The following is a 23252-nucleotide window of genomic DNA, read 5'->3' as shown; positions in this document are numbered from 1 at the left end:
CGCGGCTCATGCGCGCTCCCCGGCCCGGCCCGCCCCGCCCGGCCCGGCCCGCCCCGCGCCCCGCCGCCGCCGCCGCCGCCGCCGGCCCGCGCCGGCCCCGCGCCGATCTCGCGTGGCTCCGCCGAACGGGGCCGGGGCCGGGGCCGGGGCCGGGCGGCAGCGCCGGGCGGGGGCGGCGCCCCGGGAGGGCGGGACCGGGCAGTGCCCCCCGGCACGGCACGGCCTGACCCGGCACGGCCCCGGTGCGGGCAGGGACGGGCAGGGCAGAGCAGGGCGGGTCAGCCCTCCCGTCCGCTCCCCCCCATCCCGCCGGCGGGCAGGCAGCGCTGCCCAGCCTGTCCGGGCTGCGGGCAGGGTGTCCTACCTGTCAGCCGCCCCTCCGGGGTGTCCTGCCTGTCATCCTCCCCTCCAGGATGCCGTGGCCATCGTCCCACCCTCCAGGGAGTCCTACCTGTCATCCCCCCCTCCAGAGTGCAGGCAGGGTGTCCTGCCTGCCATCCTCCCCTCCAAGATGCCCTGCCTGTTGCCCTCTCCTCCAGGGTGCCATGCCCATCATCCTGCCCTCCAGGGTGCAGGCAGGGTGCCCTGTCTGTCATCCTGCCCTCCAGGGTGTCCTGCCCATTATCCTACGCTCCAGGGTATAGGCAGGTGACCTGCCTGTCATCCTGCCCTGCAAGGTGCCCTAGCCATTATCGTGTCCTCCAGGGTACAGGAAGGATACCCCACCTGTTGTCCTGCTCTGGAGGGTGCAGGCAGGGGACCCTGCCTGCCATCCTCCCCTCCAGGGTGTCCTGACTGTTGTCCTGCCCTCCAGGGTGCCATGACCATCGTCCTGCCTTCCAGGGTGCAGGCAGAGTGTCCTACCTGTCATCCTCCCTTCCAGGGAGTCCTGCCTGTCATCCTTCCCTGCAGGATGCCCTGCCCATCCATCCCTTGTGTAGCCCCTGGGCTGCAGGCAGACAGAAGGATGGTCCATATTCCTTTGCAAAGCCACCCTGGCTCCCAGGGACAAGGCTGGGTGCGAGGCCAGTGCGGTGCCCGTGGGACAATTCAGTTTTTCCAGCTCCCGACCTCGAGGTGTCAACCCCACAGAGCCGGTGGTACCCAGGAATGTGCCACAGGGCAGAGCCAGCTTCGGTTACTGGCAGAGCTGCGCTGGAATCCAGCACCACCATCCGAGTGGCGGTGGCTGCCCAGAAATTAGGGAAAAACAGATGAAATTTGCCACGTGAGAGCAAAACCCAGGTCGACCGTTGCTGTCGGGACTGCCCTACACCACCATCACCAGCACGTGGCTCACGCGGTGCCACCGGGAACTGGGAGGCCCCGTGGTGCGGCCGCGCAAAATCAAAGCAAAAAAAAAAAACCCAACCCAAGTTGGGAATTTCCCAGCAGCTCCCCTCTTTGTCTCCATTGTGGGGAGAGAGCTTAATTAACGTCTGCAGAGAGCTTGGAAAGCTTTGTGTAATTGCTAGGTATTATTATCGGTGGAGCAGAGGGTGATCAGCAGGGTGGGAGGGACAGGCACAGCCCACCTTCTTTGTATAAAATGAGGCATATCCGAGGCGGCTTTGCTTCCCAGCCAACGCGCTGCCTGCCGGGAGAGCCGCTAACCTGCAGCGGGCAGGGAGGCACTGCCTGTTCGGGCTGTCGGGCAGCTTCATGTGCCCGCTGGGACCAGGCAGCATCTTCAAAGTCTCCTCCTCGTTATAAAGCTGCCCAGACACCTTCGCTCATCCCTGCAACATCCCGACAGCCACCCTGGCCACGCGTGCGTGCATGCACACGTGTGTGCAAAAGTGCCACCGCTTTCATTTTCTGCATCTGCAAAGCGCAGTTTTGCATCTCAAGGAGCGGGGTGAGGGTGAGAGGGACATGCCGGGGAGCTTAGCCACCCGTGGGGTTATAAAGAGACTTGGAGAGTGGCTGGCAGTGGGCTGGTTGAGGTACCAAAACTCTGAAATAACGCAATATAAAGTCAGCCACAATTGCTATTTTCAGGCCCGTCTGAGTGGAGGGGAGGGGGCCAAGGAATGGACTTGAAAAGAACAGCAAATGTAGAACAGATGCTGAGGAGTGCTTTGTTTCACGTGCAGAGCTATACCGGTGTGGAAGAGCTGTGCTGGGAAGGGCAGGAGGAGGAGGAGGAGGAGGAAGAAGAGGAAGAGCGGTGGGGGCAGTGGTGCTGCCTTTCTCCACATGCTTGCAAGAAACCATTGCACTTCCTCTCACATCGCGGCTTCATCGCAGAGGCGGGTCGTGGACGAGAGCTTGTCCCTGCAGACTGGCAGGATGCTGCGGGAAATTGGGGACTGAGCATGCCTGGTGTTCCCAGGTCAGCGTTCCCACTGTTCCCACCATTCCCACCTCGCAGGGCAGGAGGAGGCAGAGGAGAGGCAGCCCGGCACATGCTACAGCTGTAAATGCCTGAGAAGCTGTCGGTTGATGGGGCACTTACATGGCGAGCAACTTTAAAACACACATTAACCCGACTGGCGGCAGCAGCACCTTCCAGACCCTTAACTCTGTTAAAATGAAAGGGATGCTGGGTTTGCAGAGCCTCTTCCACACACCGCTGGCTCTGCAGGCATCTCAAAAACTCCTGCTAACTGCTGTGCATGTGGGGCTGTGCGGGGCCAGCACCAGCATCCCCACCGGGGGGGTGGTGGGACACTCAGTGCGTAGGACTGGAAGGGACTGGGAGGGACTGGGAACCCAAATTTCAGCCCATATCTGCTGAGCCTTACGCACCGGGGGCAGGGACAGGCGAGGGAAAGGACACGACCGTGATACCCAGATCCAGGCTGGGCGACCCAGCACTTCCACCTCTCCCAGGTCTTTATCCCTGGATTGCAGCTGGGTCCAGATCCAGCTCAGTGCCTGCTGCATCCCCTATTATCCTTGGAGAGCTGGGAGGGACAAAGCCGCTCAGACCGGCTCACGCATCCGCCGGCCGGGTGGTGTGGTGGCTGTTTTGGTTGAAGCAGAGCGATCCCAGAACAAAGAGAGAATCGCTGCTGGTTTGTGAAGCAGAATCCGGGCCAGCCCCAGCCCTCCTCCCCGGCACGCTGGCTCCGCAGCCCGGGCCTCTGATTGGAAACCGGAGCCCGCGATGACTGTGCGAGCCATGAATTATGCTGATGGCTTTTTTTTATTATTTTTTTTTTCCCTTCCCCGTGCTTGAATGCACTCAGCAAATATAAGCAAACGGGGAAAAAAAAAAAAAAAGAGCGGGAGAAAATCCTAACAGATTTAATTTTAGATATGGCGAGAAAGCAAAATGGCTGCAGTGCAAAGAGGGAAGGTTAACGGAGGAAATGCTCCTGCCTGCGGAGAGAAACGAAGCTCCCAGCAGCCCTGAGGCTGCTATTTATTATTTACAGAGCCGTATCGGCGTGGGCGGCATCTCCCACAGGGAGCCAGCCCCGAGCTGGGGGGGCCGGGTCACCGGGGCACCCGCAGCCCCATGGAGGGCAGTGGGAGACGCAGAGACGTGGGGCGGGACAGAGGGACCGCGGGCTTGGTGACGAAGCTGCAAAACAACCCCACAAACCCCCAAATCCTCCCTGGTTTTAAAAAAAGCATCCTCCGATGGGAAGCGAAGTGGCTCGTCTCGGTTTGGGGGTTTGAAGGTTTTTACTGGAGCCCCCCGTGCAGACACATGGCCTAGAAACGTTGTGTCAAAACCAAGTCTGAAACTTTCCCTTCCAAAAAAAAGGCCCAAGTGAAACGCTGGGAGTATTTCAACATGTTTCTGCAGGGCTTGTTTTCGCAGCAAAGCCACTCCTGCGTCCAGGCTGGGGAACAACCCAAATAATACTAATTTCAGGACAAATTATTTATCCCAGCCCCTCTGCCTGCCCTGGGCTGAGCTTCACGCAGCCGCTGCTGCCCTGCGGGGCTGCCTGGCTCCTGCCACTCGCTGCGCCGGCGCTGAGCTGACTGCGCTCCCTTGGGTCATCCCTTGGGAATTCCCAGCCTGCGAATGCCATCTCCCCCTTCCTCCAGCCCTGCCAGACCCCTGGCCCCGCGCCGGGCTGCTCTGCGTGCCATTGAGCCTGGCATGAGTGGCGGGGGACCTGTGCCAACCCTGCCTGGATGCCCAGCGTTGCCGCAAGCGTGGCGCTGCCCCGGTGAAAGCGGCAGCTCTGCAACCATACCTGCATCCATCTCTCTCCATCCTTCCTGGCTCTGCATCCCACTTGCTGGCCCTGGGAGCGTTTCTGGCTCGGGGAGGGGGCAGGGCTCCCGGCGGGCATCCAGGAGCTGAGGATGAGGACCCAAAAGTGAAGGATGTAATATAAGGGAAAAAAATGAAACGAAGTAATTATCCCTATTCCGATACTTTCTAATTAAGGGAACTGTCACCCTTATTAAGAGGCCATTAATTCATTATCAGAAGGCACCACCAGGGTGCAAGTACCAAAAATGTGCCTGGTCCATCGGAGCAGAGCAGCATCCCCTCCTCCCCACTGAACGAGAGCTGCTTCTCGAGGCCATGGGGCTGCTCTCAGCCGCCTTCTCCCCACGCCGTGCCTTTAGGTGCTTTAGGAAGCCATAAGCTCTTCCACGGAGCTCAGCCTGTCCCAGGCAGGGATGAGCCCCTCCATCTCCACCTGCATCCCTGTGCCTGCGCTCTCTGCCCTGTGCGGTCCAAACACATTTGTGGTGCAGAGGATGTGGTGATTTCTCAGCAGAGATCAGCTCTTGGCTGCTCTGGGGCAACCAAACTCCTGAAGAGTTGCCAAAATGTCCCCAGCCCTGTGGTTAAGGTCAATGTTTCTCCCAGCATCACCTCCCGCTAATAGCCAGCTCTGTCTCTGGCAGCCTCTCATTATGCATTCTGCGTGGAGGGCCCCACATCAGCTTAATTAACAAGGTAAGAAAGACGGGACCTTTGAGGAAATCTTAATTATATTATCCATCTCACCCTGAGCGGCACCTGATCCATCCCAACACTCTTCTCAAGTTCATTAGCAATGAGTCAAGATTGATTAGTCCTGGATGTGCAGTGAGGACGCTCTGGGGCAGAAGGTTTCTGCTGGGTCACCACGAGACCCTGTGTGTCCCCAAGCCCTGTCTTGACCAGGCAGCTGGGATGGGGACCAGGGCTCCGGGATAAAGCAGATGGAGGTTTGCCAGTGACGGGCTGTGGCTGCCGGAGCATCCCAGGAGGAGCCGTTCCGCTGTGCCCCCGCCACGTGTCGGTGTCTCCCCCAGCTCACGCCTCCCTGGGATGCTCCGATTTATGCCAGCGCCCTGCAGCCCTGCCAGGCTGCTGTGCCCGCCTCCACCCGCACCCTCTTCTCCTTCCCTGGGACACCTCGACACACGGCACGTGCCACCAGCGACCGGGATTCCTCCTTTTTTCTTGCCTGCTGTGAAGCATTCAGGTGCCCGCAGGTCTCCAGTGCAAGAAACTTCATAGGGAGCTGCCTGACAGCACCAAAAAAGCAATGATTCCAGGTGGTTTGTGATCCCCCCCGGACACCTGATGGGAGGACAGCTCCTAATTAGACCAGGCATGTAATCTACTGCGGACTGGTGTTCAGATTCAAACCGGTCTCAGTTCAGCAGAGCCCGGGGCAGGTGCTGCCATCCCTCTCTGCTCAGCAAATCGTGTCCTCGAACCCCACGCAGCCGGGGAAATCACAGGCTGTGCTCGCAGCCGAGCACGAATTTCAATGCTCGGGGAACAGGGACGGTTTCCTGAATGAGAGACGCAATCAGCGGTGTTTCAGAGCTGGAGGTATCTCCATCATCAAGCTGGGCTCAGTAATTACTCGGACAAATTAGGCATGCATTTTCTATGTGCAGCCGTGTTGGCTTTTTTTTTTTCCCCTGCTTGAAAACCTTGCTGGAGTCTGCAAACTGCCTCTACCACTGGGAAGGGATTGCTGGATTTTTCCTTTATAAGACAAGAGGACGCTGGCCATTATTTCTGATGCCAGAAGCACATCGTCCTGCTCATTGCGAGAAATCACCATAAGCAGAAAAAGATAATCAGAGGAGGCAAAGTCGTGTGCTCTCCGGTAGCTGCCGTTGCCTGCCCCTTCGCCCTGGTGCCGCTGCCTGCATCCTCCTGCCTGCTGCATGGGACTGATTTATGTCCGCTGGTGTTTTCTGTTTGCTTTCATTGTTGTCTGGTTTCAATATTGCATGGGTTTGCACCCGATTCAGCTGTGTTTCATTGCCCGGTGCTGTTTGTTCCAGGGCAATACCTGAAATACCACTGGCAGATAAATGGTATTTAAATATAAGGTATTTTTCTTGCTCGGCAGAAGCTGAGGAGTGACCGAGCTGTCCCTCAGTCCGGAGAGGAGCTTGAGCACCCATCTCTCTGCAGCACCCAGGGGTCCTGGTGCAGCACCCACCAGCCCAGGCACTCACTCAGGAGCCCGTGGGGGGGATGGTGCTTCCTCAGGGACAACGTGCAGGTGGATTTTGCTGCGTGCCCAGAGCCATGGAAGGCAAAGCCATCCTCAGGGCTGCTCCAGAGGCGTTCCTGCTGCCCTGGGCAGAGTCTGGCCCGGGTGCCCCTCGGATGATGACACCAGACACTGCTCCAGAGCCAGCCTGGAAGGATGCTCCGCTCTCACCATCACCATCCTCGCTGGGATGAAGGCGCAGCTGGTGCAGACCACACTGGGGCAGGGGGCCGGGGGGAGAGGATGGCATCCTCCTGCCTGCCCCATGAGCACAGTTACACCTGGCTCCTCCAGCCCTGTCCTGCCAGGTCTCGACAAGCCCAGGTGGGTCTCAGAGGGACACCCCCACAGGGCTGTGCTTCGGGCTCCGGCCGAGCGTACTGGTGGGGTCTCTGCTTTCTTCTGTCTCTCCTTGCTTCTGTGAGGATGAGGAGCTGGAGACAGCTGGAGCAGAGCCTGGCACGGGTGGACACAGCACACGATGGGGGTTGTCCCATGGCCACCCACACCCTTGGGAGCACAGCAAGGGGCAGCCAGGCTTTGGGGCAGGACCTGGGGGGGGACCCTGCCTTTGCTCCCTGCATCTCAGCTGCATTTTAAGCAAAGCCACCACCAACTTACTGCGTAAGCACAGCCCGGAGCCTAGAGAAGCCATTTCTCCCCCGGCACAGCTCCGAAGCTCTGGAGAGAAGCTCAGCATCTCCCTCTAACGATGCTCCTCACCCGCAGCCAGACACCCAGCACCCGCCGCCTGCTCTCGGGGATGCTCCCTGCTCCCCGGGCACCCCGCAGCCCCCTGTGCCCCCACCACTGCTCCTGCCGCCCCCAGCATCATCCACACCACCCCTTTGCCAGCACCCACCGCTGGGCAGAAACTAAACCCAGGGTGGTGGTGTCAGGCTGGCTCTTGGCCACGTGTTGTCTCGCTTGGGCTTTATTCAGCTGTGATCCAGCCAGGGCTGAAGGTTTGATAGTGTCCTACACGGCTGCATCAGGAGGGGACGGGGCCGCATCCTGCATGGGGCTCTGCTCGCCCCATAAAGGGGTAACAAGGAGCAAACCCGGATCCTGCTCCGGCCGGGACAGGTGCGTGGCTCCATCGCGGCCGTCGGTGCAGAGCCCATGACTGAGGACGCTGGTGCTGCAGAAGAGATTTTTTTTTTTTTCCTGATTGTTTTCTTTCCTTTTTTTTTAAATTCAATAAATTCCCCCAGCTTTGTTGCTTGTGAGGTTCTAGCGAGGTGAGAAGAGCCAATTTTGCTGCATTTTTGAAAAGGTCAGTGTGGGCAGAGGAGGAAATTCCGATTTCTCTGTCCTGGGGGGCGGCGGGGGCTGCACACGGCAAAGCCCCAGAGCCGGTTCCCCACCCTCTGCCCCTGCCACAGCAAAGCTCCAATGGGAATTACCTGCTGGTGAAGTCCGGCCGAGCCGACCCACAGGAGGAGAGGAGAGGGACCAGCCGCTGTGGTCTGGGTCACTCCGTTGCAGGCTTCGAGCAACCAGGCGATGTCTTTCTCTGAGTTGGAGGAAATTTGGATTTTTGGAAATACGGAAGAAATTTGAATTTGGGAAATGTGGAGAAAACTTGGATTTGGGAAATGTGGAGGCTTTGCCTTCTGCCCAGCACCAAACCTCTGCTCTGAGGGTGACAGACAGGAGTTACAAACTCCTTTGGCAATGCTGGTGTTGTGGAAATGACCCTGGTGCTGGAGAGAGAATTCACCCGCTTGGACCCGAGTACCGTTTGGTGAATCTGTTATCCAAACCAAAATGTCTTGAGAACCAGATTTTGTTTTTGAGACCTTTCCATCACCCTGGCCTCATACAAACTCCCCCGGCGACCCAGCATGGCCACCGCAGCTGGAGCCCGAGGATGCTCCGTGCATCCCGCATCCCGCCTGGGCCCCACTGCATCCTTCTCCAAGCCCCGAGCCAATTGACACCCCCCATCCAGCCTCAGTTGGTGCTCAGGGGGTCTGAGCGCTGGGCTATTCCTGCCCTCCAAATCCTGGAGGCAAATCCCTGGGCGTTACATCTCCTCCCGCCCCGCTGACACCTCAAAACCACCTGGAGGGCTCTGGGGACAGCTTTCCTTGGCGATTTCAGGGGGGAGACTAAAAATCTTTGGGCGCAATCACAATTTTTGCTAGCTGTGGGCAAACAGCTCGTTTTCAGCTCGTCTTTGATCCCACCCCTTGAGGAGCAGTGTCACCGCGATACAACAGGGATGGCACCGGGCTGGCGCTGCCCTGCACCAGCCCCAGGCTCCACTGATGGATCCCTTAACCCTGCCCACATCCCTGCACCCTCCATCCCACACTCTCCATCCCGCTTAGCATGGCTCGTTAGCCAGGGTAACACCGCTCACAGACGAGCTTTGGAGACCTTTGCTTTGCCACAAGCCATTATCTGTGCCAGAGTGGTAACCAGGCCCCCAAATCCCCCTAAATCCCCGCCCGCCCCGCTACCCCCGTCCAGCCACCCGCTGGCAAAGATTAGCAGCTTCTTAATTTTTAGTGGTTCCGTGGAGCTGGGGAGGGATTTAAATACTGGCAAAACCCCCAGGCTGAGGCTTCTTCCCACAGAGACGTCCATTGGGATCCCTGTCCCCCGTGGAGGTGCTTGTCCCGGGGGGATTTAGGGCTGTAGGCATCTCCTGAGCGTCCCCGGGAAGGGCTGGAGGGACTAAAGCCACGGTGCAGGTTCAGGAGTGGGAAGAGTCAGAAGAGCAGCAAGTTAAAATAACAGTCTCTTATTTTATTACCAGCAGAGGAGCAGGTGGGTGGTGGGTGGGCACCCGGCTGGGGGGGCCACCACGACCTGCATCCGCATCCCTGCCAGCTCCGATGCCTCGGGGGCTTTGGGGTGCTGCTGTTTCGGGAGCCCCCCTGCCCTGCAGCCCTGCCCTTGTCACCGGAGGGGGAATGTGGGGAGGTGACAGCATCCACCCTGCCCTTAAACCCTCGGTTGTTCCTTACCTGCCCACATGAGCGGTCTGTGGCTCTGGACAGGGGGCGTTGAGTGGGGGGTGTAACAGTTGCTTCATCTTAACGACGAGCTGGGTCATCGGGATGGTGCCTGGGTTTGGTGGCACCGTCACCAGCCCCTGGGCAGGAGGTCGGGATGAGCATTTGCAAATTCCCGGAGGAGCAGAGCTCTGCAAAGAGCTGGTAGGATGCAGATGGTGCGGGCGGGTGTATGACAGAGCACCGGGGCTGGTGGGGACCTGGCACCCAGGAATCTCCATCCTCACCCCAGGCATCCCCCGGCACTGCCCGGCGGCATCCCTGGCTTCTCCCACCCAGCCCCTGCGCCAGCTCCCCCGTCTGCCTGCAAACGAGGACCAATGAAGGACGAGCTCCTGGCACGGCTTCCTCCAGGCCACAGCACCCTGGCGGCACATCCACCCTCCCTTTGCTCCCAGATTTTCCAGCTCCGATGACTCAGCTCCCTTTTTAACTCCCCAAGTGGAGCTGGGTGCTGCTGACTTGGCCCTGCTTTTAAGTTTGTTTTTTTTTTTTTTGGCTGGTCAGGTCATGTTATTTGCTACCAATAACATTACGTCCTAGGATGCTGGAATACAGCCCAGTCTGAAGAGAAAACTAAAACTCCCTAAATACGCCCCGAGGTACGGACATGAGCCGCTGAGTGCTGGGATGTCGCCCATGTGCATAAGGCTTCACCGTCCTGCGTGTGGCTCTGAGCTGTCCCGGGAATAACGGCGCTCCGTTTGTCCGTGATGCTGGGCGCTGCCTGTCGCCATCTCCTTTTTCCCATCTCTTTCCCTCTGAACCCTCAGGCTCAGGCGGGCAAAAGTTCATCTGTCCCAGCGGCTGTTTTGCTAATTTTCCTCCAGCCAAGAGCCACATCTGCTGGAGGAAACCTCCCATCTCTGCACAGAAACGCGTTCATCAAAAAGAAAGAGAAAGAAGAAGAAGGAGAGAAGCCCCGGAGTGGCTGGGAAGCTGTCTCTTCGTATTCCGAGCGTGCGGTTCAGGTCTCGTACCGGCGGTGCACAGCCCATCCCAGAGGTGCTCGGTTCACAGTGTTGGTACAATCTGCCAAACAGATGGATCAGCTAGGAGACATTTCCAAAAGAAGCTGGAACAAGGTGGGAGAGGAAGGAATAAACAGCCTGCAGGGTGGCACCTTCCAGCTCACCCACTGCCAGCCCCGGAGAATCCCATCCTGTCCATGCAAAATGCCACTAATGGATTTTGGGTTGTGCATTGCAGCCTGGCTTCGTGCACTATAACCTGAGTACCATAACCCATCCCCGTGCACTATAACCCACCCCTGTGCACCATAACCCACCCCTGTGCACCATAACCCATCCCCGTGCACCATAACCCATCCCTGTGCACCATAACCCATCCCCGTGCACCGTAACCCACCCCTGTGCACCATAACCCACCCCTGTGCACTATAACCCATCCCTGTGCACCATAACCCACCCCTGTGCACCATAACCCACCCCTGTGCACCATAACCCATCCCTGTGCACTATAACCCATCCCTGTGCACCATAACCCATCCCCGTGCACCGTAACCCATCCCTGTGCACCATAACCCATCCCTGTGCACCGTAACCCATCCCCGTGCACTATAACCACTGCACCACAGCCTGTCCCTGTGTGCCACAACCAGTGCATCACAACTCTTCCTTGTGCACCATGGCCCATCCCAGGGCACCACAACCTGTGCACCACAGCCTGTCCTCGTGCACCACAGCCCTGTGCACCAAAACCTGTGCACCACGGCCCAGGCCCGTGCACCACAGCTCATCCCTGTGCACCACAGCCCATCCCAGTGCACTATAACCTGTGCGCCACAGCCTGTCCTCATCCATCCCAGCCCAGTGTACCACAACCGGTGCATCACAACTCACCCCCGTGCACCACAACCAGTGCATCACAGCCCACCCCAGTGCACCCCAACCCATGCACCACAGCCTGTCCTCATCCACCCCAACCCATGCACCACAACCAGTGCACCCCAACCCATCCCAGTGCACCACAGCCTGTCTTCATGCACCACAGCCCTGTGCACCATAACCTGTGCACCACAACCCGTCCCTGTGCACCACAGCCTGTCCTCATCCACCTCAACCTGTGCAACACCACCAGTGCATCACAGCCCATCCCAGTGCACCCCAACCCATCCCAGTGCACCCCAACCTGTGGACCACAGCCTGTCCTCATCCACCCCAACCCATGCACCATGAGTGCACCCCAACTCATCCCCATGTACCACAACCAGCACATCACAGCCCACACCAGTGCACCCCAACCCATCCCAGTGCACTCCAACCCGTGCACCACAGCCTGTCCTCATCCACCCCAGCCCTGTGCACCACAACCTGCACACCACAACCCATCCCTGTGCACCACAGCCTGTCCTCAACCACCTCAACCCATGCACCACCACCAGTGCATCACAGCCCATCCCAGTGCACCACAACCCATCCCAGTGCACTCCAACCCATCCCAGTGCACCCCAACCCATCCCAGTGCACCCCAACCCGTGCACCACAGCCTGTCCTCATCCACCCCAACCCGTGCACCACAACCCCTCTCCTTGCACCCCAGCCCAGCCGCAGCGGGGGCTGTGTTTTCACCAGTGACATGCAGGTGGGTGCCTCCAACTTTGGCAGCCACCCAGCCACTGCTCTCCTTGTCCGGACGGCTGCAGGAGGGGCACAACCTCCCCGGGGTTGGGCTTCGTGGCCTCTTCTCCCTGCTCGGCCTCCCGCTGGCCCTACCTTGGCTGAGCAGCTGCAGGTTTCGGACCTCCTCGCGCACCTGGAGCTGCAGGACCTGCTGCAGGACCTCCTGCCGCTGCGCCTCGTGAGCGATGCCCATGCGCTGCAGCTTCTCCCCGTTCAGCCGCAGCAACGCCCGACCTGCAAACACGGTATCGCTCAGCGCCCGGCGGGGGTCACCGTGTGGCGGGGACATCCTGAAAGTGCAACTCAAATGGCAGCCCGTCTTCACGTGGGAACAAGGAGGGGGAACGGGGAGAAATCCTAAAACGCTCTTTCACCACCTTGACCCACAGGGATGAAGGAGCCCCGCAGGTGGCCCCGCTTTTGGAGGGCGCCGGGGTGGCAGCTCGATGTCCCCAGCCTCGGGACAGGTACTGGCTGTCACGTAACCCATCCCCGCAGGCAGGAGCATTCCACTTCTCCGCTCCACCTCTCGCATCAGGAGATGTTTTTCCGAGCGCGTGGTCTCTGCGTGGGCCGGCCGTCCCGGGGGAATGGGGGTACCCATCAAAACGCATTAGCATTGCCGCCACCGTCCCCGGCCAGCCACTCTCCTCCAGTCCGGGGGCTATTAAACGAGGGATTTGCAACCAGCTTTTGTCCTTGTTTCCCAGCGTACATTTGCTAATGCTGCCTTTGTTTCCTGTGCAAGGGCCGGCTGAGCTCCTGCATTAGGGTTTGCATCCCTCCCGGGCAGCTCCAGCGCTCCCTTCCCCGCTGCTTTCTTCTGGCCCTGGCAGAGCTCTGCCCGGTCACACGCACGTCACGGTTGGACCGGGATGATGCTCCTACGTAGGGGTCAAAGCCAGAGTCCCCAAGGGGGAAGGGAGCAGGTCCTAGAGGTTATTCTCCTCTGAGGACTTGGCTGGAGGACCTGGAGGAAGACATTTGCAACTCGGACTCCAGCTGGGCAGAGATCTTTCCTCTTCTGCAAAAATTTTCAGGATTTAAAAAACGATGAAAATATTCTTATTATACTAATCTAGGCGTGGAGAGGACTGTTCCCTGACTTATAAACCACAGCCTCCCCTGGGCAATTTATGCTCATTTTATACAACCTCCAGCCTGTCCTGCAGCTCACCCCGGTGGCGGATGACTCCTGCCCAGCCCAGTTGGGTGTCCCCATGCCCAGTGCCGTGGGGTGACTCTCACCCCAGATGCATCTCGGTGGGGAGAGGGGGCAGAAATGCGGGGTACGTCTGTCTTCCGAACCACGAACTTCCAAACAGCTATTTCTCAGGAGCACATGCCAGTGGCAATTAGTAATGGTGATTAAGTGGGGGGTGTCTACCGTACCTGTGATGGCGTGGTGGGAGAACGCCTCGACGTAGATGAGATAGTTGTGCGGGCAGTGCTTCTTCAGCCATTTGCACACATCCTGCTGGGTCCAGAGCACCACCGGCTTGGCCAGGCTGCCCAGCGTGGGGCTGGTGTGGTAGATGCCATAGTGGTCGCAGGCACGGCCCTGCAGGGAGCGGGAGGGGAAGGGGTTAGCAGGATTCGGCCCTGGGAGGAGGAAAATGCCTTGGCTGGAAAGCCAGCCCACGGGGACGGGAGAGATGCTGGCTGGTGGCACGGGACTGCGGTGATAGTGGCAGACTTTGGCTTTGCACCTTCTGGCATCTCTGGGGTCACCACGAAATAGAAGCATCAGAGGAAGCGGTGATGGAGGCTGGGACAATGGGGCTGGGAGGCCAAGGTGGGGGTCCTGCCCTACATAGACCCCACATTTGGGAGCTCCCCAGCCCTCCTGCTGCTGCCAGGAGCCCCAGCCCCCTTCCCCTACACATCTCCCAGCCCAGCAGAGCATCGCACGGGCTTGGGAGATGTCCTGGGGTCCCCAGGGTCCCCCCTCACCAGGCAGACAAGGGTGCTTACTGGCAGCAATCAGTGGGGATGGAGTTAGTGGAGCCCTGGGGGGCAGCGGAAACTGGTGCAAAGCCATCCCCACCATAAGTCGGTACTGGTACAAAGCCATCCCCACCAGAAGTCCCCAGGGAAGCAGCCAGCAGCCAGCTGGTGCCCTGGAGCAGGAGGGACTCTCCCTTTCTCTCCACCTCAGCCTCCATCAACCCTGAGCTGAGCAGCCACGACGGGGTCCTGCAGCCTCGCAGGCATCTAAAGCCACCTCCGAACCCCACAGCTCTTTCTTAGGGTGCTGCCATGCCCGGAGACACCTGGGATGAACTGAGGTCACAGTCCTCAGTGCCCTGGCATGCCCTGGCCCCCCTCCACCTCCTGGAGACCCCTGCCACCCACCCTCGCCCCCTTGCCTGGACTGCCCTGGCCCCAGGGAGGAACAGTGCCCATGGGGAGATGGGGCTTGTCCGACAGCATCCCTCCCTTCCTCCATCCCTCCCTCCAGCTGCCTGCTGGTGTAGCTGGTCTCGCCCCAAGCCACCCGGTAGCTCCATTTCCTCATCCACGTCACAGCGACTCCGGCCTTGCGAGGTCGTTGCAGCCTGGATTTATCTCAGTACGGAGCAAATCAAATGCTTTGAGCCGTAACAGCGCAGGGGGATGAGCCTGCTTCTCCCCGGGGGAAATCCTCAAGGCTGGCTGGGAAATGGGGCTGGGGGATGCAGAAATCCACCGTTTCCTGGTTTTTAGCACTCAGGGGAGACTAGTGAGGTCTCCGCTGCTGGTGATGCCAATTCTTCATCCTCGAGCAGCACCAGCACTCCAAAGCATCTCCCTTGCGCCAGAGCTGCTGGGGCTGTCCTGGGATGGACCTTGGGCAGGTGGGGATGGAAAAGGGGTCCCTGCTGCCTGTAACATGTGGGGATCGGATTGCCAGGGTCCCTGCCGGCATGGTCCTCACCCATGTACGGGACACGGCAGGGACATGGCAGAGGCAGCATCCGATATGGGAACATGCTGGCATGGGAAAGGTCGGCAGCGCTTGGACCGTGGTACGCCAATGTCGACCTCCATGTAAGAACATTGCATAATTAAGCATGCCTAATAGAGGAGCAGTGATAATTAGTGTAACAGGGACTCCAGACATCCTGCAGTTACTGAAACTAATGACACGTCCCTGAGAGATGCCAGAGAGGAGGCAGTGGAGGGCGGTGGGGTCCAGGACGTGTTCCCTGGCCCCGTGCCGGGCATCGCTTACCCCCTGGAGCCTGGAGAGCCTGGAAGGGGCTGCTGCTGCGCCCAGGGGAGCATTTGGGCTTGGAAAGGGACCTTGCCTCAAGGAGGGGACATTCCTCTCCTGGAAGGACATTCCCCCCGACTGGGGACATTCCAGTGAGAGAGAAGGCAGCAAAGTTGGGAGGCTGTAAATTAATAACCAAGGAGTCCATCTCCAAAGCAGATGGAAAACGTGATTGATAATGCGCACGATTTGGTTTCTCAATCCATCCCCCACCTTTGGGGGATCCCCCAGCAGCAGCCTGGCCCCCCCCGCCCAGTCCCATCCCGGGAGCCGCCTGCCAGCGGGAGCATCCCCAGCGCCGGCCGCTTGCCTCCTTCACACTCGGCTGAGCGCGCCGGAGAGCGTGCTGTGGGGAGGAGGCGGCGATTCGCTCTGGATTCACTAACGAGCGATGATGAGAAGCGGAGGGGCTGGGGGAAATCATGGTGAGCTTCCCGCGAGCTTCCCGCAGCTATTATCCGACTAACCTTCCGAGGCACAGGGGAAGAGGCGACAAACAACCGGCAGTTTCCCTGGGCACGCTCACGTCTGCGAGCGCTTCGCCCGTCGCACGCAGCCCATCTCAGCATCCCGAAACCCTGCGCTGCCGGCTCAGGGTGCATCACCCCCCATGGCTGGTGAAGCCCCCCCCAGATGGGTCCCCGAGCGAGCTCCTGCGCTCGCTGGGTGGGAAGGGGAGGTGTAATGAATCGCGAGCTCGTTTTCCAGCCGGTTGAGCTGCGCTGTCTCTCTGATAAACTCTCAGCAGTGAATATCGAGGGCCGGTGTGGAGGAGAGCAGGTGGGAGGGCTCGGAGGCTGCTCCGGCGGGGAGGCAGGAGGTGGCCGGGGGGACCCAGGTGGTGGGAGCCGCCGCCTGGGAGCTGCAAGGAGCAGCTCATGTCCCTTCCCTTCTCTCGTGTGTTTTCCCTTGCTTACAGCAAAATTAAAGCCTTTCTCCCTTCCCCAAATCCCTCTGGGAGGCACGTAGAGGCAGATGAGGGAGAGCCATGATGAACGCCACTGGCACACGGAGAATGACTGGCGTGTCCCCGAGCAGCGCTGTGCAGGCAGCACTGTCCCCATGTCCCCGTGCTTTTTGCAGAGGTGTGAGAGGGAAGGAGCCATCGGGGGTGCCTGGAGGGGTGATGGGGAGAAAAGGCACAGCGCTGCCAGGACAGGGGGACCCGAGGGGCTGCCGCTCCTGTGCGCATCACAGCGTGATGGTGGGACTGTACCCACTGCTGCGGGGACCAGCCAGGCCCTCGGGATGCAAAAGCATCTCCACATTGGAGTCTGGAAGCTGGGCAGTTCAATTTTCCCTGTTTTCTTTCCAGCAGGTTGGATGTGCTGCCTCCGATCGCAGCTCCCAGGGCAGTACGAAGGGGTTAGGAAGCACCAGGAGCCGCTCACTTGGGAAGATGCTCCTTCCCATGGCCGTGCAGAGGCAGGGCAGCAGGCAAATGGCTGGAAACCTTCAACTCACAGCCTCGTTAATGCAATAAAGTTCAGAATTTTAGGAGGTCAATGGCTCAGACCTGGCTAAGAGACATATCCAAGCGCTCAGGGATTTTAAGGCATTACAAGGAATTTGGTTCTGGCACATTTACTGCAAAATTGTGTTAAGTCTGTGCTCCAGGTGTGGAGAGGAGGTGACGCACGGAGCTCACCTCAGCACAGCCCCCAACCTGATGGTAATAATTGCATTATTATATTTATGTATATCACTATCATTAAACGCCCCATAATGACGAGGGCTTTCCGCAAAAGGGGATCTGAAGGCCTGGTGCTGCAGAGAAAGGAGGGGTGGTCCCGCGAGGAATGGATGGGCTGGGGGGGACACACGAGGAGCTGCATTCCCCTGGGCAGCCCCGGGGGGGTGCGGAGGAGCCCGACGGGTACCTGAGAGCCCTCGGTGCCCGGCTGCCGCAGGAGCTTGACTGTCCGGCTGCCGTCGGTCCGCTGGCTCCGGCCGTCGTGCCAGGTGAGGCTGCTGCCCGGGTTCCTCTGCAGGCGGTAGCTGAGGTTCTCGGCCGAGACCGTGTGCTCCAGGAGGCTGCGGCAGAAGCTGAAGTGAGCGGCGGTGGCTGCGGAGGGAAGCGGGGTGAGAGACGGCCATGGTGCCCCTCCACCCTACGCTTGGGCACCCAAAAATGCCTCTTCTACCCCAAGGGACCCACCAAGCTCAGCTGAAATCTCCCCCCTCCTGCCTTCCCTTCCCATTGCCAGGGAGAAAACCCAGCAGCCCACGAACACGCCGGCTGGCGCCGGGAGCCGGCAGGCGCCGGGGAGATGTTTGCCCACACAAACCCCTCGCGAGCGATGCTTGTTTTGACACCCGCCTGCCAAGCAGACGTGGGGACCCGCCACTGCTCTGCATCGCTCGGTTATCACCGTCTGCTGGGTGAGACGCCGGGAGGGGGCAAAGGGGAAGAGCCTTTTCCCATGGACCAGGCTGACACTAAACTGCCACCACCGAGGGATGGGGAGCAGATAAACCCCACCCGATGGAGAAGGGGATGTAGGTTGGTCCACCCCCAACACAGACCATGGTTGCTTGGGAATGGCTGATGCCCCACAGGCACACAAACACCCAAGTGATGGCCAAACATGTGCCAGCCATCTACGATGGCCCACGAAGAGCCATTTACCCACGACAAGTGGTTGTTGTCCCTCACCCCTTGTGTTTTAATAAGCTGGGGGTATTCGGGATGCAATGAGGACGCAAAGCTCTCCTTTGGAGGGGGCTGAAGGGACCCAGCTGTGGTGGGAGGAGGAGACATGGGTATTAGGGGCTCATGTGCTCATCTGCTCTGGATAAAAGCCAGCTGGCTTGACATAAGCAGCGCTGATCCGCAGAAGCAAAGACCGGAGCATCCCCCCCAGCTTACCTGCTCCCACCACAGCAAGCTGGGAAAATCAAGGAACCACCGAAATCAGAGCAGCAACCGAAGAAGATCCACCTCCGGGGATAACCCACTCTGGGAGAGCAGAAGGGCTGGAGAAAACCCGCTGCAGCTCATTTCCATAATTAGTGGGTTTTAAGAGGGGAAGAGGTTTCAAAGAGATCTCTCAAGCACGCCTTTGTGCAAGAGGAGACAAACCAGCCAAAAGATGTTAAAATGGAGCAGGAAACATTTGTTGATGTGTCCGCATGTCCCAGGTTACCCAGACCATGTCACACCACCTTGCTCCTTAAACACACCCAGTGACAAGCATTGCCACGGGGAAACTGAGGCAGGGCACCTGACCGACGGCTGGGGATGCGAGGGGATTTACGGAAAACAAGCTGAAGGGAGATCCATGGAGAGGCTTTGAGCAGGGGCAGGGTGTTCTCTGCGCCTGTCTTGGGTGATGGAGATATCTCTGATGGCTTTCTACAGCCTCCGACACCCCGGACCCGGCAGGTGAGGGCTGGGCTCCCTCCAGCCAAGGATGCCTGAGATGCTCCCAGCTATCCTGCTCCCAGCACCCCGAGCACAGCCCTGCCGTGGCCATGCTGGGCTACCTCCGAGCGGAAAAACGCCCGTCCCGCCAGATGTTGGGGGTAGATATGGACCTGGCAGGTCTGGAGGTGACGGAGTTGCGTCCTTCGGCTGTGCCGGGGCTTCCCCAGGACTTGCTGCAGAAAGGCTCAGTGAAGGAGAGGAAGGGAGCAGGGGTCTGGCCAACATCAGGACCTATATCCATAGGGGACTATAGAGCATCTGCCACCAGCAGCAGGACGTGGGGATCCACAGTCCCTCAGCAAACATGGCTGGCGGCAAGAGGACAGAGAGCAGATGGGAAAGAGGGGGGAAAGACGAAGGGAAAAACAATCCAAGAAGAAAGGCAGGGCTGGGAACACTGGCGGCACCGCTCCTGCTGGGGACAGACAGCTGCCTCCCCAGAGCCCGGAGCCCCTGGCAGCTCCCCCGGCAGCTCCCCGGCAGCCGCCTGCTCCCCCAGCCCCTGGGTCTCAACTTTCCCATCGCCCGGCAGCACTTGGCGTGCGTGAGGGTAAGGGGTGCTGAGCCAGGGCACACGTTTTGGAGCAAGGGAAGGACAGTATCAGCCCCTGAGCTGGGTCCAAGCAGGGACGCGGGTTCTCCTCTCCTTCCCGAGCCCTGCACCGGAGCAACGCCGCAAGCACCCAGCCGCCCTTCATCCCCTCTGCTCCTCTTTCTGCCGAGCCGGAGGCTGTGCCCTCCAGCTGGGGATGCACATGCAGCATCTCCCCCCGACCCTGCTGGCCCCATAGCCCCCCTCCCCCCACCCCCGAGCTGTGCCCTGCAGCCCCCTGGCCATGCCCTGCAGCCCCCCTCACCTGGCTCGGGTGCACCCTGCGAGCTGCGGATGGTGGAGACGCAGCAGAGGGATGGCCGGCCCTGCTGCATCTCGGCGGGAGGAGGGATGCGTGCGAGCGCTCGGCAGCACCGGCTGTCACGAGTGCAGCTCCATCCCTGCCTCCCCTCATACCTCGTCCACACCTGACTGACTCCCCCGATTGCCTTCCTCCCGCTGCCAATAAATGGTGGCCGCACGCTCACCCCGGCTCCGGTGCCGGGCAGCGCCCAGCTGGCCTCACACGGTGAGGGGGGGTGAATTACACCCCCTCCCTGCTGCCCTGTGGGCGTTTGATCCGGAGAGATGCTTGGTGCTTGCCCTGCGTGCTCCCACCTAATCCCGCGGCAGGGCCAGCTGGCACCAGGATGGACGGGAAGCCCTGGGGGACTGCCGCGGGGGACACCAGACCCGCCGGGCGCCAAAGCCTGTGGCGAGCTCATGTATGGCAGCACCGGGGTCACTGGTGGCTCGAGGTATTTGGGATGCAGGAGGAAAAGAAAAGAGGGAGCACAGTGACGAGCATCCTTCCCAGGCAGGGGCTGCAGGGCTGAGTGTGGTCTGATCCTGCACCCGGCCAAAGCTGTCACAGTTATGGCCATGTCTGGGGTCCGGGCAGAAGGTGGGTGCCTGCGGCGTGGGTTGGTGAGCAAACGCTGCGCTGAACCTTGAAATGGGGCTGCAGGAGCCTTCAGGCTGTCTGAGCCTGAGCTGGAGCAGAGAGGGGAGAGCTCGGCTCTGGTCCCCAAATGACTGCTGTGACCCCAACTTTCCATGTCCCCCATGAGCTGGTCCACGGTCCCTGTGCCTTGCCTGGCAGCCCCGTGTGATGGACACCCCACCGCCCGCTCCCTGGCTGGGGAATTGCTGCTGGCTCATTTTCTCTCGGTGGCTCTTTTGTCCATTTTGGGCACCTCTCCAGCCACACAGGACAGGCGAAGGGGGTGGCCAGGGGCCAGGTCACCGCAGGGGGACCAGCAGCCGCCTGGCCCGGGTGGTGGGACAGGGTCTGCGGCGGCAGCAGGGACAGACACCACTCCCTCCCCTCACCCGGCACGCCGCCACTCCTTTCCTTCTCCAGACACTTTTATGGCTGGTGAAACGTGAGCACGGGGGAGGCTCAGAGCAGCAGCAGTCACTGCTGGGGAGAGGGACGGGAAACCTCCCCGGGGACGGAGACCTTGGGGCAGAACGTGGCAGCAGGCACCAGCGAAAGCATCCCCAGGTCCATCCTGAGGTGGGCACTGGCCGACTGCTACCAGCAAACCAGCTTCCAGCTGACTTTCCACAGGCTCACAGGTGTCCGGGACCTGCCCCGGGAGAGGCGGCGGCAGGCAGCCGAGCTGCAGGAGGAGCTGCCAGGGGTACGGAGAGGCGAACCCAGCGCCTGGACACTGACTGCATCCGTCTCCCTCCTCTGCCACCGCTTCCCAGCATGGCCTTGGACACCTCCCTGTGTCTTTGATGCCATTGCACACGTGGGTGTCCCACAGACCTGCCCTCCCGCTGGGGACATGTCTGCAGGCAGCTGCCGTGGAGGGCAGCCAGGCTTCCCCGGGGTCAGTCAGGCTTTCCGGGATTAACAGCGGGCCCTGGGAGAAGCTTGGAACAAGCTCCGCAAGGAACAAAATCCCTTTGTCGGTTTGCCTGGCTCCCGGTGTCTGGGAGGGAACGCAAGGTTTAGCACCAAAAGGGGTGAGGGATTTGCCGACAGGCGGAGAGGGATCTGCGGGAAGCCGGTCGTCCCTCTTGTGTTCCTCCAGGCAGGTGAAGGGTGGATGAGACCAGAGCTCTCCAGGGACTCCTAGGATGGGGAATCCACTCTGCTCACGGAGCAGCTTTGCGAGAGACTCATTTCGCTTTCAGCAGCATCTGCATGAGCCATGAGCCCAGCTGGCACTGCCATTGCCCGGGTCCCCTCTGTCCCTTTCACGCAGCTTCACCCCGGTGCAGGGCAGAGCTGCTGCTGGCACTGGTGGAGCACCTGCGGAGACAGTGATGCTCTCTGGGACCCCCCATGTAATCTTTGAAGGATGTAATCTTTGAAGCCGTACCCATAGGATGTCCTTATGGACATCCCTGACCCATTCCCTCAGACCTGCTGGTCCCGAGGAGGATGAGACCACATTCAGAGAGGACCGACACCCCCTTAAGTGCCTCCAGGTTCCCCTGGCACATACTTGGCCGTGATGAGCATCGCCACAACGTTCCCCTCTGAATTCTCCGCTCGCAGAGGTGAGATGGGAGCCCTGTGCAGGGATGGAGCTCAGGCTGGCAGCTGCTCATCACTGGTGCCTCCCAAGGAAGGAGGAGGAAGGGAACAAAAGGCAGATGCCCTTTCCATCCTCCCGGTGCAGCACGGTGCCCGGGGTGCCCACTGGGGGAGCAGGCATGGGTGCTGCCTGCCTGCCTGCACACAGGCAGCCCTGCAACAGAGGGCCCTGGGGGGGACTATGTATGTTTTTGGGGGTGTCTGTTCTCCTGAGGCCCCTGTGGGTGCTGCCAGGAGGTCCCTGTGCATCCCAGGACAGGGGATCTCTGCAGGGTTGGGCACCCAAGAGAGCATGGGGTGAGGGCAGCAGGCAGGACGTCTCTGGGCAGGGCAGGGTCTCCTGGCAGGAGGGGACATCCCTGCCTGCAGCGAGCCCCCTTCCACGTCGACATGCTCTTCCCGGGGTCCTGTCCTGCTCCAGCACCCCTTGCCCTGCCCTCACACCTGCACCCCCTCGCTCCAGCCACATTTCCCAGTCCGTTTCACTGGTGCCCCATGATACTGGGGGTCGGGAATGGGGACAGACCCTTCACGGGATGTTGAGGGTAGCAAAGGGGGATGTGGAGGGGCACATCCCCGGGATGGAGGGAGCAGGACCGCGGGGGGAATGAAGGGCAGACCCCCGGGATGGAGGGGACAGCACCGGGGAGGGGATGGGGGGCAGACCCCCGGGATGGAGGGGACAGCACCGGGGAGGGGATGGGGGGCAGACCCCCGGGATGGAGGGGCAGCCCCCCAGAGACGTGACCGCCGCGTTTGGGGCTGGGGGAGGCGCGTCCCGCCGTGCACCTGAGCCCACCCCCGCCCGCGCCCGGTACCTTCCATGTCCTTGGGCTGGCCGCAGCTCATCCTCCGCGCAGCGGGGCCGCGCTTAGGCGGGGACGGAGCCCCGCGCCCCCCAGCGCCGCCGCCGGCACCGGGCGCTCCCGGCCCGCCCCGCCCCGGTACCCGCGCCGGGGGCGGTGCCGCGCTCCGCCATCCCCGGGCGCTCCGCCCGCCGCGCCGCCAGCCCGCCCCGTGCTGCCGCCTTCTCCCTTCCCCGAGGATGCCCTGGGCATCATCCCCCCGGGTCCCTGCCCGGGGATCACCGGGCATCATTCCCCCGGGGGCCACCGAACATCGTCTCCCCTGCATCCCTGCCTGGGGGCCACCGGGCATCATTCCCCAGGATCCCTGCCCAGAGGAAGCTGGGCATCATCTCCCCTGCATTGCTGCCTGGGGGCCACTGAGTATCATCCCCCTGGATCCCTGCCAAGGCCATTGGGCATCATTCCTTTCGGAGCTGCTGGAAATCATTCCCTCAGAGGCACCAAACAGCATCCCCCTG

At 60.5% G+C, this 23252-nt stretch overlaps 1 protein-coding gene across 7 annotated transcripts; it reads right to left on the bottom strand.

Moving 5' to 3' along the window:
• Positions 1-9166: 9166 nt before the first annotated feature.
• Positions 9167-22860, bottom strand: SAMD10 (sterile alpha motif domain containing 10). Of its 7 annotated transcripts, none has more exons than XM_074604963.1 (5): positions 22744-22860; positions 17233-17417; positions 13489-13657; positions 12190-12330; positions 9167-10529 (listed from the first exon to the last, which is right to left on the bottom strand). In XM_074604963.1, exons 1-5 carry the CDS (start codon positions 22772-22774, stop codon positions 10507-10509), a joined length of 549 nt encoding a protein of 182 aa, XP_074461064.1. In that variant the 5' UTR covers positions 22775-22860; the 3' UTR covers positions 9167-10506. The 7 variants fall into 7 exon arrangements, with proteins under 7 accessions (XP_074461064.1, XP_074461061.1, XP_074461066.1 ...); XM_074604960.1 differs by having other exon boundaries at positions 9167-10486; XM_074604965.1 differs by having other exon boundaries at positions 12230-12330.
• Positions 22861-23252: the final 392 nt, after the last annotated feature.

This window comes from Larus michahellis, chromosome 12, assembly GCF_964199755.1.
Source record: "Larus michahellis chromosome 12, bLarMic1.1, whole genome shotgun sequence".
In the NCBI taxonomy this organism is placed as follows: Eukaryota; Metazoa; Chordata; class Aves; order Charadriiformes; family Laridae; genus Larus; species Larus michahellis.
Note: the sequence above shows the minus strand (reverse complement) of the source record. Positions and strands in the feature narration are given on the sequence as shown.

Bases quoted from the DNA above. Each gene is read 5' to 3' on its own strand.
- SAMD10 (XM_074604959.1), bottom strand. From the start codon at position 19,706: ATGCAGCAGGGCCGGCCATCCCTCTGCTGCGTCTCCACCATCCGCAGC. The intron at 13,658-17,232 runs GTACCCGTCGGG...CGCTCCCTGCAG, and splicing joins CGGGCACCGAGGGCTCTCAG to GGCCGTGCCTGCGACCACTA. The intron at 10,487-12,189 runs GTAGGGCCAGCG...TCTGTTTGGCAG, and splicing joins CCTGCAGCTGCTCAGCCAAG to ATTGTACCAACACTGTGAAC.